Source organism: Excalfactoria chinensis, chromosome 4 (assembly GCF_039878825.1).
Source record: "Excalfactoria chinensis isolate bCotChi1 chromosome 4, bCotChi1.hap2, whole genome shotgun sequence".
Classification (NCBI taxonomy): domain Eukaryota; kingdom Metazoa; phylum Chordata; class Aves; order Galliformes; family Phasianidae; genus Excalfactoria; species Excalfactoria chinensis.
In genome coordinates, this window is record NC_092828.1 from 4,813,570 (window position 1) to 4,832,696 (window position 19,127).

General features: G+C 44.7%; 1 protein-coding gene across 1 annotated transcript; it reads right to left on the minus strand.

Annotated features, from left to right (window-relative positions):
• Positions 1-5,530: 5,530 nt before the first annotated feature.
• On the minus strand, positions 5,531-18,304 carry SUCLG1 (succinate-CoA ligase GDP/ADP-forming subunit alpha). Its single transcript, XM_072335655.1, has 9 exons — positions 18,147-18,304; positions 12,956-13,059; positions 12,253-12,369; positions 11,507-11,719; positions 11,361-11,418; positions 9,130-9,213; positions 8,328-8,479; positions 7,242-7,430; positions 5,531-6,581 (listed from the first exon to the last, which is right to left on the minus strand). Exons 1-9 carry the CDS (start codon positions 18,196-18,198, stop codon positions 6,555-6,557), a joined length of 996 nt encoding a protein of 331 aa, XP_072191756.1. The 5' UTR covers positions 18,199-18,304; the 3' UTR covers positions 5,531-6,554.
• Between the last annotated feature and the right edge of the window lie 823 nt (positions 18,305-19,127).

Below are 19,127 nucleotides of genomic sequence, written 5' to 3' on the forward strand. Positions count from 1 at the left end.
AAACAGTGTTTTTGCAACAGAAATAGACTGCGCCATAAACAGGGCAAATTGAAAAATACAGATTTGCTGCTATGTTCCAATGCATCAGAAATGAGGATAACGCAGTAACGACGCACACTGAGTATAAACTGTATGACATGAAATCAGGAGGGAAGCTCGAGTGGCTTCTGAAATGTGAGTCTGGGCTTTGGGAGAGCTGACTTGGGATGCGGCCTGGCAGAAACTTTAAGCATGACTTTGATTAAGTCCTGGCCAAGAGGAAGAGGAGTGCAGCTCCAGAGAGAGCCAGTCTAGCTGTATCCAGGTAAGTGCGACCATTCATGCTTTGGGTGTATGAGTTTCTCTTATGAGGGTTTGGCCAGAGATTTAGTCAGTGTGGATCAATGATCGAATTCGTCTACTTGAACACACTGGGGGTTTTGCTGCCCTTGCTTCATTTCTTGCATGCTTAACTCCAAACGCCCAATTCTGCCATGTCTGAATACTCTGGGAGATGGATGTGGATCTTGACCCAAAATCCTTCAGTCTTTTAGAACGGGGCTGGAACCAGAGTCTAGATTGGCATCCATGAAGCTCCAGTTGGATGCTCGCCTGGAGTAGTGATTGAACTCCTCTCCTACGAGGACAGACAGAGAGCTGGGGCTGTTTAGCCTGGAGAAGAGCAGGCTCCGAGGTGATCTGAGAGCGGCCTGGCAGTATCTAAAGGGGAGCTATGGGAAAGAAGGGGATGAACTCTTTAGCAGGGTCTGTAGTGATAGGACAAGGGAAAATGGTTTCAGGCTTAAAGAGGGTAGATTTAGGTTAGATATAAGGAAAAGGTCTTTTGCAGCGGTAGTGGTGGTGAGGCAGTGGAACAGCTTACCCAGTGATGTGGTTGATGCCCCATCCCTGGAGACTTTCATGGCCAGGGTGGATCAGACCTTGGGCAACCTGATCTAGCTGTGGTGTGTCCCTTCTCATTGCAGGGGAGTTGGCAGCTGGCAGCTGTTGGTAGTTAGCAGCAAGACTTGCAGACTGAAGGCAGAGCAAGAAAGGAGAGGATGACCTTGGACAAAACGCAGCCCTTCAGGTTGAGATTCCCTCAGAGGCATTCCTTAATGCAGAGGCATGCATACATCAGTCACTACCTACACAGTGTCTATTTCCACAGCTCCTAGACCACAAGACCCCTTCCTACCTTTTTGCACAGTCAACCTCCTCCATGCAATGGCTGAGGCTAAAGACCCTGAGCCAAACCGATCTCACCCCACATATCACAGAAAAGCAGGACTAGTCCAGTTCCCAATGGCACTGCTCATTGCTGGCTCCCTTCAGTGTGCACAGCCTGCTGTATGTGACTCCACAGAAGATGCTTCTCTTCCAAGGAGCCTCATCTCTTTCTGCTGTCCTCTAGAGAGTCAGCAGAGAGTGACTATCTCATAGCTTAGTTTATTATGCACTGGTTGGGTTTCTGCTTCTGCTTTTGTTGTTGTGAATGAAAAATATACATATAAAATCTCTCATAGGTGACAATTCGTTTCTCTCCTTCGTAACATCCCCACCTGTGCTCCTCCTCAATAGCCCTCCAGCCTTGGGCAACAGAATAAAAGCAACAACACCAACAAATAGAGCAGGTAAGCTCTGGAAGAAACAGCCCAAGACATTTCTTGTCCACATCAGAACTAAGGTCAGTATTTCTCTAAGGCAGGTCCCATCTGACTGCCAAAGCCACACAGTTCAGACAACTCTACTTGTACCAGACTGAAAAGCAACAAGAAATGGCAGCACTGTTGGCATGCTGAGAGCACAGAGTGGAAAACCAGCTGGGCCTTCTATCACCTCCCCTCAACTCAGATAAATGGATACAATTGTAAATCAATACAACATCCAGAAAGAATAAAGTAGTGCTGTTCTTTGGAAGGGATCTCAAGGATCATGAGTCCCCAACCCCCAGCACAGGTAGAGCCACAAACCTCCATATCTAATATTAGGCCAGGTTGCCCAGGGCCCCATCCAGCCTGACCTTGAACACCTTCAGGGATGGGGCATCCACAACCTCTCTGGGCAGTTGTTCCAGCACCTCACCACTCTCATAGTAAAGAACTTCCCCCTGACATCCAACCTATACCTTCCCTCTCTCAACTTAAAACCATTTCCCCTTGTCCTGCTGTGATTTCTTGTTTTCATCTTCTATTTCTCCAGCACAGTCTCAGTCCCCGAGTTAAGAAAGAGAACTCAGAACTGTTTTAGTGTCAGAACCTGCCACCTAGAGAGCAAAATGAATGCAAACAGGTTGGAGGGTTGCTGTGGGGCTTTTGCTTTTTGTTTTGTTGTTGGTTGTCGTTCTGTTTTTCAAGCAGCCATCTCGTAGCATTAGAGATGCTCTGGAAACTATAAATTCACTGTGCTGTCTTTTACAGCAACAGAACAGATTTTAAGAGACCTTTAATTATGTATCTGCACGGCACAGACATCATTACAGGCGTCTACTCTCAGCACAAACACTGCCTCATGTGGTTTAGTGATTATGGGACAGGAAAGCATTTTTACCCTCCAGTTCCTGAACGTGTGGTTTGTGTAAACAGGCTGATTCATGTATTTCTTTCTGAGATCACATCGCTGCTGCAGAAAGCAGTTGGGTTTTAATCATCAGTTTGGGACACTACGAACGGCAGCGGACTGAAAGGAGGCTGAAAAGAGATGGAGGTCTTCCTCTTCTCCCATTTGGTGGGATGGGAGGTAATGGCTTTAAGTTGTGCCAAGGACAGGGCTGGGGGGTGGGGGGGAATATTGGATGTTAGGAATAATTCCACCCCAACAAAGCAGTAATGCATTGGCACAGGCTGCCCAGAGGGGTGATGGAGTCGCCATCTCTGGAGCTGTTTGAGAACCACGGAGATGTGGCACTGAGGGACATGGGTTAGTAGTAATGGTGGGGATGGGTTGGGGTTGGACTCGGTGATCCTAGAGGCCTTAGTGATTCTAAAACCCTCCCCATCACCATACAGCCGTGGTGCTCAGCACCCGCAGCCCTCAGCCCTGCCCCAGGAGGCACAGCCTGCTGCCAGGTGGCCATAACAGCACAGGGTTCCCCATCACCACCTCAAGAAGCAGCCAGCAGGATCGAATCTTGACAAGCAAGAGGTGGCAGGCAATGCTTCACTCCACAGTTAACAGCTTATTAGCTGGGAATCAGAAACCAGCTCCTGTGGTTGTGCTTGAAATCACAGCGATGCGCCTCAGTGCTCAGATCCCAACGTTTCCCAGTCTATTTTGATCTGCCCATCAGGGCACCCAGCCACCAGCCCTGCAGGGACCAGTGTCAGGGTCACTCACTGCCCCAGGCCAAAGGACATTTTGTAGCTACTTTCAGACCATCTGAATTAGTGGTTTTCTGCCAGAGTGCAACCTCTGACCCACTCGTTACTGGTGAGGCCCATTAGTGAGTGCTCCCTCCTCACCTTAAGGCTTTCAATCTGCCATTCGATCCACAAAGAATCAAGTTTCATCTTCAGTTCAACTAAGATCACCTACACCATCTCAACGCAGCATCCATCCAATTCTAATTAGCACCGCATCAGTGCCAAGAGAAAGCAGGAATCCAAGAGGATAAAACACATACAACAGAGGGGTGAACCCCATGGGGCAAACCCCATAAACCCCATAAACTACAACAGCTGTTGAGAAAATCATCATCATTTTCTCAATAACCCCATATGGTTTTAAGAACATCTTGGTGCTTCGGCGTCCATCTCCTCCCTTCTCTGGCTCCCCAGCACAAAGATCTTATTTAACCAAAGCAATAGGCATAAATGTTTGCTTTTATTAGTGAGTTCCAATGCAATGAGTAATAAACGTCTATTTGCTGGAATCTAACAAGCATCTTTTTAAGTATAGAGAGAATAACATCGTCCTGTCCAAAAATATTACAGAAAATATTGATTCTGGACAACAACAAAACCACAGAAGAAAAAAGATCAGTGGCAGATCTCTTAATTCATCTCAAACTGAAGTATATACATACTTATGGGCAGCCTACATCAAGGAGAAGGGAGGGTTATTCCTTAAAACCTAATGAGGATTTGAACAGCAACCTCAGACATGCCTCTCTTGCACATAGAACCTATTTACTGAGCTGTAAAGTAGCCAGAGGTTAAGGCTCAACACCAGCTTAACCTTTTACTTTAAAGAATGAAACCAGAACAATTTCCCAGTTCGGATTACTTGAGATATTTATTCACAAGCACACGTGGTATGAAACAGAAGTGAATCTGTTCTTCAAAGAGACGCTGTCATTATCAATGACAAACATCATCAGGCTTTTACAAGTGCATATCTTTAGGCAGCGAGAGAAAACTGAAAAGATGAAGCCTTTCTATCATAGTCCGATTTCTTCTCCATCTTCAGAAGATCCTCTGCTCTGGCACTGACTGCATCCCCAGCCTTGTACAGAACCAGGCAGTCGCTAAGGTGCAGACCTGAGCGTCTGCTGTGCCCATTAGAATCAGGGTCACACTTTTAAACCCTTCCTCATATACTAACATATGAGGAACGCCTCCTCAGGGTAAAACAGTCACTGGAGTTTGTGGCTAAGATTGCTGGTGCCTCTAAAATAGCTTCTGTTTGAGCAATCCTTAAGCAGGAAACTTTATTACACTTCAGTTGTCCTGGAAGGTCATTTACTGTAACACTGGGGCAGTGATGGAAGCAAGGTGCTGGCACAGGCTGCCCAGAGAGGTTGTGGATGCTCCATCACTGGAGGTGTTCAAGGCCAGGTTGGATGGGGCCCTGGGCAGCCTGGGCTGGTATTGGATATGGAGGTTGGTGGCCCTGCCTGCAACAGGAGCTTGGAGCTTCATGATCCTGGATGTCCCTTTCCACCCCAAGCCATTCCATGATTCTACAGTCTATGAAATTCAGGTGGTTCCTCAAGAAACATCACCACCCATCCCTAAAGCTGTTGTGGAGAAGCCCACCATTACAATGAGTTAATTTGATGCAGGATTACAAGAAGACAGGCTGCAATATCCCAACATTCACTGGTGAAAAACTACACCCTTGTATGGATTGAGACATTTTAGTACTGATATTTCTTGTACTAAAGGGCAGTGATTTGTCTTTTTTGCTTCAGACTAAATCAGACGCTACTTGAAAACAAGAGCAGATCTACTATTCAATTCCTACCTGCTTTCATAGCTTTTATCAAATGATTTACTGTTCAGTGTTGCTCCCAGCTGTTTAGTGACTTGATTTCAGGTCCACTTTAGCAAATCACGCTCATGTTTTACAGCATCTAACTTCTGCATCCTACGGACCCCATCATCTGACCAAAGTCCTGACCGCATGTGAAGTGCACTAATACACATCCAGAACAGCAGATATATCATCTGTCCTTTTACACATTTCCTTGGGGTTTAACTCTCAGAACTGTAAATGTCAGCTTTGAGATATACGGTCACTGCTTGCATTAGGGAGCAAAATTGCACAGGCTCTTGAGTTAGAAAGCTCACAGCTTTAAACAAATAACGAGACAAGCTTTTGTAACAGCACCTTTATGGAACACAAGGTTAGCTTTAGACAAGTGCCAGGTTACAGGGATTTTCAGTCCTCTATATAAAGAAAGCAATCTTGGGTTTAGCCCATCCTGATAAAGCTTACAACACTAATTTATAGGCACTGTGTTTGGGCTATTTCCAAAGTAAAAAAGGGCTTTCCATTACAGTGCTTGGAGTGGTTAACAAGTAAGATAACTTATTACATTCTTTGTCAGAGATTACTCAATCTTGTCCATTGTGTCCCAGCATTACTGGGATTTCAGAACACACAAACAATGCAATCCTAGCTCAGGTTAAAGAGGAAAGCAAGGTAACGTAAGCCAAAGAAGAAACCATTTTCATAGTTACAATTGTGAATATACAGATTTGCATGGGAAATGAGATTCATTTTTCTGAATAAAAATTCCACCTCTCCATACAATAGAGTTATGTGTTAGTAGAGGATTATGCTGTGCACCGGCTCAGCCTTGAAAAGGAAGTCTGGACTGGAGTCATACCCAGCTACATGGATCAACAAGCAACCCCTTCAGATCCAGCAGCTTTGGTTTAAGTGGACGGAAACTTTGGCCTATTGTTCAAACGTACTTGTCAGCAACAAACAAGTAAGATCTTTAAAAATAAAGCAAACTATCTTATGTGCATAAAAAGTCAGTGCCTTGACCTTTAAAAGCATCTCTATAAGCGACTTTACCTTAAACTGGGCAGTGCTTAAGTTACAAAAGATTCAAGGCTGATTAGTTTCTTTATGATGGCTGAAGAAACGGTTCTGCTTCAGGAACTGAAGAAGTTGAATCAGGTTTAGGTAGTAGGTTTATTAATTTGCTGTGATTTACAGTGCAGTGATCACGTCTGAAACGAGGAGACATCGAAACAGGTTTAGCCAAAATGGTTTATGGCTTCCAAGTCAAATTCCATGACTGGTGTCAGTCATTTGGGCAACTGAAGACTAGCAAACAGAAGATAAGCAGAGGTCAGGTGCTGCACTGATGGTTTGGAGACGGTATTCCAAAGTGTCTTCTCTTACAGCAATTTCCTTTTCTCAAACTCCTGCAAACAGCAAACACATTCCGGATGGAAAAAAAAAGGCTTTTATGACTATTATATTTTAAATTGTTCTGTATTTTTCTTAAAGCTAATTTTAGGAATTAAAACCTGGAATGAAAAACTAAATTGGAATATACTCAATATGTGCAAATGTTCTCTCACCTCACATTAACTCACTGGCTATGAAAAGCAATTGAGCTAGATTGCAGTGATACCAAGGAACCACAGCATAAACTGGCTTGAAAAACACTAATTCTCTGTAAGAGCATACAGAAGTTTTTCAGTTGTGTGCATTCAGCTCTAATTCTGAATTAGTACTTAACAGACATTTCTATATGCCATATTGACTGCACTTTCAAAGCGTGTTTTTATTAATTTAAATTAATTTGGCTTCTTTGCTTCCTCTGATAGAACAAAATACAATTCAACAAGTAGATGTACTCTACAGCAAAACGTAATCATTTCTGTATTTTGCTGTTCACCTTCTTATAAAGGCAATAGTACCTATAACTACTTCTGCACATCATCTAAGTCATACCTACATTAACCAAGCTTCGAGCAACAGAGTATTTGGGTATGATATGCACCGCCAGCTCTTATTCCCTCAAAAGTAGACTCTTGCTTAGTGTGAGTGCATACATATACCAACTTCCAATGACAAACCTTATAGATGGTGCTGCCTAGCTGAGCAGGGGACATGCTGACAACGACACCAGCGCTCTGAAGAGCAGCAATCTTCTCTTTAGCCCCACCCTTTCCACCAGCAATGATTGCTCCAGCATGACCCATCCGTCTGCCTGGAGGTGCAGTCAGACCAGCAATGAATGACACCACTGGTTTGGCATTTGGACCCTGTCAATAAAGAAAACACTGAGTTACGTGGTGAAGGGTAAATGAAAAGAATTCTAGGTGACAGATTTCAAATAATACATCTTTGCCTGGCTAGTTCATACATTGAGGAGCTGGAAACCTCAGACCACATGGAAACATTAGCCTGAGGAGTGTGGAATACTTTACCTCCTAATAAAAAGCAATACTTTACAAAATACTTAACAAGAAAAGTAAAATGTTCCCTACAAATATCACAACAGAATTAAAAATCTAGAGCTGATGCTGCTCTGCAGTTAAATTAAACTGGGAGCTATAATCATGTTAAATTGCTCTTACATCAAGGTATGATAGCATGTATCTTTTGTTCTTTTGTCAGTAGAGGTTAGAAATGGAACTAAGCTTTCTTGTCATGGCAGAATGTGTCCAGAGAAGGGCAAAGAAACTTGTGAGGGGTCTGGAGCACAAGTCTTATGAGGAACAGCTCAGGGAGCTGGGATTGTTTAGCCTGGAGAAGAGAAGGCTCAGGGGAGACCTCATTGCACTCTACAACTTTCTGAAGGGAGGTTGTGACGAGGAGGGGCTTGGCCTCTTCTCCCAGGCAACAAACAGGACCCGAGGAAATGGCCACAAGTTGTATCAGATGAGGTTTAGACTGGACATAAGAAGGAACTTTTTCTCTCAGAGAGTGGTCAGGCACTGGACCGGCTGCCCAGGGAGGTGGTGGAGTCGCCATCCCTGGCAGTGTTCAAGAAGCATCTGGATAAGGAGCTAGGAGATATGGTTTAGTGGTTTGCTGTAGGTATGTATGGTAAAAGGGGGACGGTTGGACTAGATGATTTTGTAGGACCTTGTGATTCTATGATTCTATGAGCAGGGCTAACCAGCAACACATTTGGAAGGAAGCTCTTCAAAACTTACAGAATTATTTTCCTTCAAGAAAGCTGCTGCATCTTCTTCAGCATTTCCTCCAATTTCCCCAATCAATATGATCCCCTCAGTACGAGGATCCTTCAGGAAGACATCAAGACAGTCAATAAAATTTGTTCCATTGAAGGGATCACCTCCAATCCCTGGAAAATGTAAAATTGCATTAAAAAAATAACTCAAGCTAATGACACTGCATTTACATTAACAGCTTCAAAGTAAATTTTAACATGAAGGTTATTCCCAAAGACTCATAAGACAGACAGCTCTCAGAGTGCCAAAGAATCTGCTCTAAAACTCTCTTCCACTGTTCTACAGAGAGCTTGATATCCGAAGTTAAACGTATGTTGATAATCACCTTCCAAACCATAAGCCAAACACCACATCTTATACAGAGACTCCACACAAGATACAGCAGAGTTAAGACTCCAGCAACAGAATTTTATCTTAAGAAAAAATGTAAATGAGCCAACTTGCTCAGAATACCCAACTAAATGCCTAAGGATGCTCTACCCATTTACATCAATACTAAACTTCTCAGAACAATTTGTTTCAAAACTGACACCATGCCTGTTGGCAGCTCTCTGCTCAGAGTTATTTTCTAGGCTTTTATTAATCTCATGTGGAGATGGTAACAGAAAAGGGTTCTATTCTTCACAACAGACAGAGATCTCGTTTCTTAGCATAATGATAAGTCACTCAACAATTTCTAGGCTTGCTGAAAGAAACTGTTTTGAATGTGTTTCTGTGAAGAAAAAGCCAGTGAGTCTAACAGGCTGCCTCTGAGGAAACCTACCAACACAGAAGGACTGCCCCAATCCAACTTGCGTTGTCTGATGAACAGCTTCATAGGTCAGGGTTCCAGATCTTGACACGATACCTTTGGGAACAAAGGGAGGTAAACTTGACACTGAGTGCATGACTACAAGTAGCTGTTCTTAAATTCATCAAAATCACCTTACTGAGCTGCACACAAGATGTTAGGTTTTCCAGTTACCACTGCCACAACATGAAAACTATATAAGATTACATTTGTACTATTTCTTGGTTGGCATTTTTGACACTTAATTGTAAAGAGATTAAAGCTGCCCAGCAAAGCAGTTATGTTGGCTGAGAGGGCATTCTTCACATTACCACTTTACCAGGAAAGAAAGTTGGAAACAAACTAGGATACATACCTTGTCCTGTATAAAAGTAGCTTATACCTTGAAATCAAAACAGGGTTGCAACTCAATTAGGTTCTTCCAGAACCCAAAGAAGCCACACAGAAAGGGCAGATAATAGCAAGACAAGGGGAAATGGTTTTAAGTTGAAGGAGGGAAGATTTAGGTTGGATGTCAAGGGGAAGTTCTTTACTATGAGAGTGGTGAGGTGCTGGAACAGCTGCCCAGACAGGCTGTGGATACCCCGTTCCTGGAGGTGCTCAGGGATGGGGCTGTGGGCAGCCTGGTCTCATATTAAATGTGGAGGTTGGTAGCCCTGCCTGCAGCAGGGGGGTGTTGGAGCTTTATGATCCTTAAGGTCCCTTCCAAGCCATTCTATGACATAAAAGAGTTACCATTACTAAGATACTTGTTGCTGCACCTGAGTTGTTCTGCAATGCATATTTAACATTTATATTAGAGTATTACAAGAGACCACAACCCCAGCTAGACCTAACTACATTTTCTACAGCCAAAGTTATACACTGAATCATAGACTGGGATGTTTTATAGTAGTTTTATCTACTCTTTATACCATAGAAGAGTGCAAATGTCTACCAGCAAATAAGTGGGTTTTTTTTCTTACTCCAGCCCACAAAGAACTTCCTATTTACTATGTTTCAGATTGCGTGAAAGAAACTACAGTCCAAAAACTATTTTTATAGCTCACATCCCAAGATTATCAAATGATTCTTGGATGCCTCAGAGCAAGAGAAGGCTGGGGAGCATTCCACCAAAGGTGAGTGTTAAATGAAGGTGGTAAGATGACAAAGTTCACATCTTTATTCCCTGGCTTGTGGATCACCATAGAAAATGTTTCCAGCAGTAGTAGGACACCAGGATTTAAAACATCCTTTTGCCCTCCATGTGCAAAAGATTCATTCAGATTCCATGGTCCTGTGACTCCAGCAGACACTCAAGATCTTAACAGAACTTTGATTCAGAAGAAAGCCTGAATGACAATATCAAATGTCAGTGTCACAGTCACAGAGCAATGGCTTGATGTTATCTAGAAGGGAAATAACCGCAGTGGTCTGATTTTTCAATTTCAGGTTAGCCACAAGTGTTAATGCTTCCTCCATTCCAGCATTCACCAGGTACAGCTTAATCCTAAGTCAGAAGTGGTCAAGCAGAAGAAAGTTCTTCACGTTAGATAAACTGAGTACGATTAGTTCAGTACGCTGAGCAGCTTTCCTCACAGCAAAAAACACTTTTTACCAGAAGAATTACAAACATTAAGGGTGCCGTGTTCAAGTTAAACGAGCTACCCCACTGAGAGACAATGGCAGTGTATGCTGCTTGCAACATTTCTGAAACTCTATTAAAGTAGCAACGCATGTTTTGGAGCACTTTCTAAATGATGCAATGCAGGAGTTACAATCTGTTCTTATTTCTATCATTTAGGACAAGGAACCAATAGAAATCAGCACACAACACTTGCATGCTACAAGGTTTGTAATTAATATGTGGTTATGAACAATTCACTGCCTTTCTGATCTCAGCTCCCCTGTCTGAGAAGTGGGTGTGCTTGTCGATTCCAGTCACCATGGTAAAACTGCCTGAATTCTCAGGTTAGAAAGTTCTTTGTAATCCCTTCTCTTTGGAAGTGTGCTCAAATAACAGCGTTAAGGAAACAAACTCTATCACATTAAGATTGTGGCATTCAGGATTTACGAGAAAGCTAACTTACAAACTGAAGTACAGACAAAGTACAAAATACAGCATATAAAGTGTCTTCTGGGTAGGATGACATTAGCCTTGTGGATAAGAATACAAGAGTACCAAACTTTACTTTTAGATGATGAATAAATATTCAAGAACTCACCAATTCTTCCTTTTTTGTGAATGTGACCAGGCATGATACCAATTTTACACTCTCCAGGCTAAAGAAAGAATGGGAGAAGACAAATCAAACATTCAAACTATCACTAAGAATGCTTCAGCCTTGGAGCAAATTGAGAATTCGCTTACATTAATGACACCGGGGCAGTTTGGGCCCACAAGTCGAGTCTTATTCTGGCGAAGCAGTCTGTGTTTAACCCGAACCATGTCCTGCTGGGGAATCCCTTCAGTAATGCAAACAACTAGGGGCATTTCCGCGTCGATTGCTTCATTGATTGCAGCAGCAGCAAATGGAGGGGGTACATATATAACCGTGGCAGAAGCACCAGTCTGTTCTTTGGCCTACAAGGACAATAATAAAAAAGTTATTGAGCATTTAACAGGCCCAAAGAAAGCATCTGATTACTAGTCATTTAAAGTATGTCCACTGCAGGCAAAAATGAAGGAAATAGATAACATACAGATTTACCATAACCGTGCAAGTGTTAAATTCACAGGAGATGGACATACAAAGTGCAAACAGGGGACTGAAACCTAAGCACTATCTGAAAAGGACCCCCTCCAAAACACTGTTAGGTGATACTTGGCCACAGTTTCATCATACAAACCAGAATCAATCAGAAAATAGATGCAGGCATAAAATGTAAGCCTACTGCAAAGAAAAGTTATTTGCATCGCTGAGTGTGAAGACCACAGCAGAAGGCAGACTCATGCTTGACCACACAGAAAGCCTCTCTTACAAGGCTTCTATTTCATTGCTTGCATAGAGACATGCAAGGTTCAAATTTGCCTCTTTGCTATGAGGAATGGAAGCATTCAGCAGCATTAGTTCTTGGATTGAATTGTCTGCTCCTTCAGTCACTGCCACAAATTACCTCCTTCACAGAATTAAACACAGGAAGACCCAGATGTGTTTTTCCACCTTTCCCTGGAGAAATTCCTCCAACTAGATTGGTGCCATACTCCAGTGCCTGTTGGCTGTGAAAGGTGCCCTATGAGAGAAAAGGAACAAAGTTAAAATACATATAATAACAAATAAAATGTGGGGAAAAAAAGCTCTGATGACATCTATAATTCTGAAGACAATTTATTGCACTTAAATTTACAATGAGAAGAGGGTGACTTCACTCCAAATAAACAATCATCCATTTTGAAGAACGCATCAACTTGTTTTAAATCGATTTAGAATATGCTATGGGTTGTTTTTTCTTTTAAATTGAGACACACTAAAGAACAGTTTGTTCTGTGTTGCCAATACACCTGATAGCAGCCATGTTTTATTTTCCACATCAGTTATGGCAGATGACGAATACAACAATGAAACCAAAGAAATGACCATTCTCACCCATGGCCAGATGACAGGTTTAGCAAAAAGCAGTCTTCTCCCCTTGTAAATGTGTAAAAGAGTGAATGTCAGATTGAAATTAAAACATTTCTTTTCCACAGGCATCGATGTTCAAAGGCATTTGTGAAAGATCCAAAGAGCAAACTATAATCTCTCTTACGTGTTGCTATATATTATGGCCAAATAACTTTCTGCACCAGAAGGGTGATAGAAAAAATACTGCACATACGTACCTGCTTGCCTGTAAAACCCTGACAGATAACCTTTGTGTTTTTGTTAATATACAGATTTTTCCTTGATGCTGAGTAAGAGCAGTGCCGTACTCCATTCTGGTGCACTACAGAAAGGCAGAAAAGAGAAAGCAAACTATTAAAACACTGCCTTGTTATGCTCCACATTAAAAAATGCCCTATCAAATAAGTACACACACATCTACATCTTCATAGAATCATAGGAACGTCCTGGGTTGAAAAGGACCACAATGATCATCCAGTTTCAACCCCCTGCTATGGGCAGGGTCGCCAACCACCAGACCAGGATGCCCAGAGCCACATCCAGCCTGGCCTTGAATGCCTCCAGGGATGGGGCATCCACAGCCTCCTTGGGCAACCTGTTCCAGTGCATCACCACCCTCTGGGTGAAAAACTTCCTTCTGATATCCAACCTAAACCTCCCCTGTCTCAGTTTAAAACCATTCCTCCTTGTCCTGTTACTATCCACCCACACAAACAGCCATTCCCCCTCCTGTTGATATGCTCCTTTCATGTACCTGAAGGCCACAATGAGGTCTCCCTGGATCCTTCTCTCCCAAGCTAAACAAGCCTTGCTCCCTCAACCTTTCCTCATGAGAGGTGCTCCAGCCCTCCTCATCTTAGTGGCCCTCTTCTGGACCCACTCCAAGATCTCCACATCCTTCCTATACTGGGGGCCCCAGGCCCGGATGCAGTACTGCGGATGGGGCCTCACAAGAGCTGAGTAGAGGGGGACAATCACCTCCCTGTCCCTACTGGCCTACCAGAAAGACTATTCTTCAATATAAACTGCTGACACAAGAATAAGGTGACTGTTAGCAGGACCTTCTTTCTCCATACCATAAGAGCACTTCCACAGTCCCAGTTCAGCTGTCCATCCCGTATCTATTCTCAGATATTTACAACCTTTCACAAACATGTTTCCAAAACCTAATGTTGACCAGTTCTCAAATACACGGATATATTTTTCAAGGATAAGAAGCTTTCAAGTCTTTTCTTTTTCATACTTTGACAGCTTGGAAAAGATTTATTTTTCTGCACAGATAACTGAAAAACTGCTTAAATTCTCAAACTTTTTATGGATTTACTCTTGATAATACCTCATAAATGACAGAGTAATCTTGGTTTAGGGAAAATACAGCTGGCTTAAAATAGTCTGGCTATAGGTGTGAGCAGCTTGCTGACTTGGTCTGGATAGTGATAGGACAAGAGGGAATGGTTTTAAACTCAGACAGGGGAGGTTTAGGTTGGATATTAGGAGGAAGTTTTTCACCCAGAGGGTGGTGACGCACTGGAACAGGTTGCCCAAGGAGGCTGTGGATGCTCCATCCCTGCAGGCATTCAAGGCCAGGCTGGATGTGGCTCTGGGCAGCCTGGTGTGGTTGGTGACCCTGCACACAGCAGGGGGTTGGAACTGGATGGTCACTGTGGTCCTTTTCAACCCAGGCCAATCCATGATTCTGTAACTTCTGGCAGAGGTAGCTCAGCACATACACGTGTCTACAGAGCAATATGTTTTGAAGGAAACAAAGAAAAAAAAATCACTTTGTGCTTTCTGGGCTCAATTAGGATGAGAGATGTTTATTATTCTTTGTAGCTGGCACAATAGAGCTCACTGTTTCCCTCTATGACCTCATCTGAAGCCTGGCCACCAGCACAGTAAGAGCAGCAAAGGTACAGCTGGAGGTGAAGTTTCGCTGTACATGGCACAGACTGCAAGTCTTGAGTGCAAACAGCAGGAGATGAACAGACATGAGATGAGAAGGAAACAGGTGGAAATGGAAATGGCACGCCCAAGTTCACAGCAGGTAAGAGTCAGAAATAGAACCCAAGTCTCAATTTCCAGCTAGGACCTTTCATTCACCAGCTCATCTTGTTTCACAGCTTCCAACTGCTGTTCAAGCAATTGCTTCTGATAGAACAAATTAGGGTTCCTCAGTGTAATCCATGTGCCTTCAGGAAGACAGGACAAGAAATTATTTGCTCTTCTGCTTGCAAAGCTTCAGCAACGAGCCACTAAAAGCCAACCTCATTGCTGACACTACTTTAATGTACAGCTCTAACTCACAGGCCAAGCTGCAACAGCACAGGCTTTGTGTAAAGCCACAGAGCACAAGGACAAGTCTTAACAGACCCAGATCCAATCAAAAGCACAGTGGAAGTGCTGTATTCTGTCAGAGGTCTAACACTAAATCAGAGGTCTAACACTAATATCACTCTGCTCAACAAAGGCCTGTAATGCACCTTCAGAAAAGCAGGATGCAGTGCTAGGTAACCTTCCTCAGGCAATCCTTTTGGTTTCTGATAGTTTGCATTTATCCTCCCATGCCCTCAGAGCTTAGAGATGAAGAAAGATATTCCTTTTCCTTTCTATTTCCTATGCAAGAAAAGAAGAAAGCCTTAGAAAATACATGGGCTGCAGTACAGATGGGAAGAACGGACTTCAGGGCAAAGTCAGGGAAGGGAGTCAAGTCCAAAGATCACCAGGGAAAACACTACAAGTTTTTTCCATCTCCTTCCTCTGCCTACAAACACTGGCTGGAAGAGGACAGAACAGCAGCGGTTCTGGTTAGCTTTTTACGACAGAGTATATACATGGGGGGGGGGGGGGGGAACCAACAAGCTGAGTGAAGACCAAAGCGCTGCAGTGAAATTTCCAAGCTCACTGAATGGATGTTTGAGGTTTGATGCAATTTCTCATCCCAACCCTTCCTTTAGGTTTAGACCGTCATTATTAGGCCATATTCACACATGCATATTTGGAACAATTATCCATCTTCTCCCAAATCGGGCTGCAGAATTCAGCCCTGGAGGTATCGACTGCACAGGTACAAGATGATCCTTATTGACCAAGGAGATCTCATGTGATCGAGGGATTGCTCAGAATACCTTATTCGTTGTCTGAAAGAGGATTATGTGGATGACTGGATTTCTAGCTACTGCTCCTCAGCTTCTCTTCCCTTCACTCTTCCCTTGCCAAATTCCTGTTAATTACGGAAAATCCCATCTATGAACACAGCATAGGAGTTTAAGAAATAAATTAATCGGTCTATAAAAGGACAGATGCGATGACTATGCGACACCCATCACATTACACAGAAGTAGGACTAATGGCAAAGCGACATTTAGAAGAACTTCCATTTCTTTCAACACCCTTCATTCCCTAACCAAAAACTCATTGCAATGAACAATACTGGCTGCAATGGGCCATGGAGTCACAAAGAGAGAAGCTTCCTCTCAAATTTAAGAGCACGTGGAAAATAGGCACTGTTCTTCCAAGCCAACAAACTTTTTCCCCCTATATACTTCACTATGAATGCATGCAGCTGAAAGGCTGGGAACCCTCCTCCTCCTGGTGCTGCTCACACTGAAACACCCAGCAAATCCTTCAGTTTGCATTATTACTTCTTTGCCAGAGCTATGCCCATCATCTACTGCCATTATTTAACCTGAGAGCTCTCCAAAGCCTTTGATCACACCCAGAATGTAACACCCCAAATTGAAGGTTCCAGCAGACTTTTAACATTATCTAAGAGCACTGAACCAGATACATGTTTCAATGAAGGAATATTAGACCTCTGGGAAGTTTCTTTTAAAGAGTTTATAAACTGTTGCAAACAGAACACCTCTTGAACCACTCAGCCCACCTCTCCCCTTACAACCCAAAAAGCACCTTAAAGGCTCTTCCCTCAATCTGTTTTACTGCTGTTTGCAAAGGGAATGAAGTGAAAGAATGGGGTTTTAAAGACATAAAAAGCTGTAAAAAATTAGCTTTGCTGGAGTACAAATTAACCAACACCAGAGATGCTACGCGCCCATCCTCCAACAGTACTAATTCTATTGGTTTCACAGGAGCGAGTTCAAAGAGCTCAACATTGACACTGTGCTGAGGCTGCACAGCTTTCCACTGGTGCTTATGGGGGACATGAGGCACCCTGGGGCAGGGTGAAATTGCATAATTGAATGGCTTTAAGAGGCCTCCACAGCCCAAAGCACTGTTCAAAGTGAGCGCATGCAACTCATACAAATACTAAATGGTTTGGGTTGGAAGGGACCTTAAAGTTCATCTAGTTCCAACCTCCTCACTGTGGGCAGGGTTGCCCCCCATCAGCTCAGGCTGCCCAGGGCCCCATCCAGCCCAGCCTTGAGCACTCAAAGGATGGGGTACCCACAGCTCCTTGAAGTAGCCTGCACCAGAACCTCAGCATATAAAAGCCTCCCCTCTTTGTGTCTAAAGCCATTCTCCCTTGTCCTTTGTGAAAATTCAGTCCCCCTCCTGATTATAAGCTCCTTTCAAGTACTAAAAGGCCACAATAAGGTCTTCCCTTCTCTACTTCAAGAGAAATAAAGCCAGCTCTCTCAGCTTGCCTTCAAAGCAGATTTGTCCCAGCCCTCTGATCATCTCTGTACCCTCCTCTGAACACACTCCAACAGCCCTGCATCCTTCTTGTGCTGGGGGTCCCAGTACACAGTACTCCAGATGTGTTCTCACAAGGGCAGAACAAACAGGGTGAGGGGTGGGGGGTAATCACTTCCCTCTGCCACTCTTCTTTTAATGCAGCCCAGATTACAGTTCCGATGCAGTCATCAGCTTCCTTAGGCCTACAGGAAGTCTAATTACTTCTGAGTATGTCACAGAGAGAACAGCCTCCCCAACTTCCCATATAACTCCCCTCGCTTTTAAAACTACTGTGGTGGAACTCGAGGAGCATCTGGACTTCAATCAGACACAAGGTTTGAGTTTCGGGTTGCCCTTTGCGGAACCACAAGTTGGGCTCCATGATCCGTGTCGGCCCCTTCCAATAGGGATAATGTATCACTAAGACTCCAGCTCTCCTTGCTGACCGACAAGAGCTCGACTTGGCTCCTCTCCACCACGGCCACACCACAGAAGAAGCTGCCCCAGAGCCGAGCGCCAGGCTCCCCCTCCTCCGTCCTGAGGGGTTCTCCTCAGCGCCCCTCAGAGCGCAGCCCCGCTCTCCCCTCCCCAGGTGACCTTGCCCCGAAGCAGGCCCGGCCCCGACAGCGCGATGAGGAGGAGGCGGCCGGGCTCCCCCTCAGCGCAGGCCCCGCGGCCTAACCCGGAGCGGCGGCGGTAGGCGCGGGGGGAGCCGGTTGCCAAGCAGCGGGGAAGGCCCCGGAGCGCCGTCGTAGGGCGAAGGCCGGTACTCACGGCGAAGGAAGCGGCCCAGAAGGCGGGCGGCCGCGGCGCTGCAGTGAGACATCGTCCCCTCGCCAATGACACCGGCCCGGCGGCCCTGCGCGGCGCCTGAGCACTGCCCACCCCGGCACGGCGCCGGGCAGCCCTGCGCTGCGATTGGTTTGAAGGGAAGGCCCTGGGAGAAGGGGGAAGGCTCGCGGGGGATAGTGGGGCCTGTAGTCCGCAGTTCCTCGCTTGGGTGAGCGCTGGGCCGTGAGTGCCCGCCCGCCGCTGGGGGGAGCCCTGAGAGCTCCTCGGAGATCACCAAGCCCAGCCCATCTCCCTGCCGTGACCACTAACCGTGTCCTTCAGTGCCACATCTACACCGCCTCCAGGGATGGTGACCCTAAGACCCCTCCCCGGACAGCCCGTACCAATGCACTACCACTCTGAAGGCCATTATCTCTCTCCCTATCACTGTTAGCTGGGTACAGAAACCAGCTCTGCTCACTTGGAGGTAAGAAGAAATAAGCCTGTTTTGGGGCTGGTTTAATTCAGTGGCTTTGTTCCTAGCAAAGAACACTCTGTTCGGCCAACACTAATTTAACCGATTTAATCAGCTAAGTAGAAAGAATCCATTCAACCCAGGGAGAAACAATACAGCAGTGAGCAGCACTCAGGTGGCACTGACAGGAGTTCCCCTGCATCGCTCAGGACAGACTGAGCTCCAGCTCAGCGTGGGGCAGCCAAAGGGTTGGGTTTTAATCTCTGAACAGTGCTTGTCAGCCACTGCAAGAAGGAGTGGGTCTTCCTCATACACTTTTAACCTCGTTTTAAGAGCAACAGGGATCTTGGAGCTGAACCTTATGGAAATCACACACCTTGCAACAAGCCAAATCCCCAATGAAAACATCTTTTTGCTCTCTTACTTAGAGCTGGGCTTTGGTCTTGTTTGAAAGCAGATCTTTGTGAGGTTAAACATGGGACTTTCTACCCGGTGATGTCTACAGACGT

Bases quoted from the DNA above. Each gene is read 5' to 3' on its own strand.
- SUCLG1 (XM_072335655.1), bottom strand. From the start codon at position 18,198: ATGTCTCACTGCAGCGCCGCGGCCGCCCGCCTTCTGGGCCGCTTCCTT. The intron at 13,060-18,146 runs GTGAGTACCGGC...GCCTTTCTGTAG, and splicing joins TCTGGGCCGCTTCCTTCGCC to TGCACCAGAATGGAGTACGG. The intron at 9,214-11,360 runs GTGAGTTCTTGA...TTGTTCCCAAAG, and splicing joins TCACAAAAAAGGAAGAATTG to GTATCGTGTCAAGATCTGGA.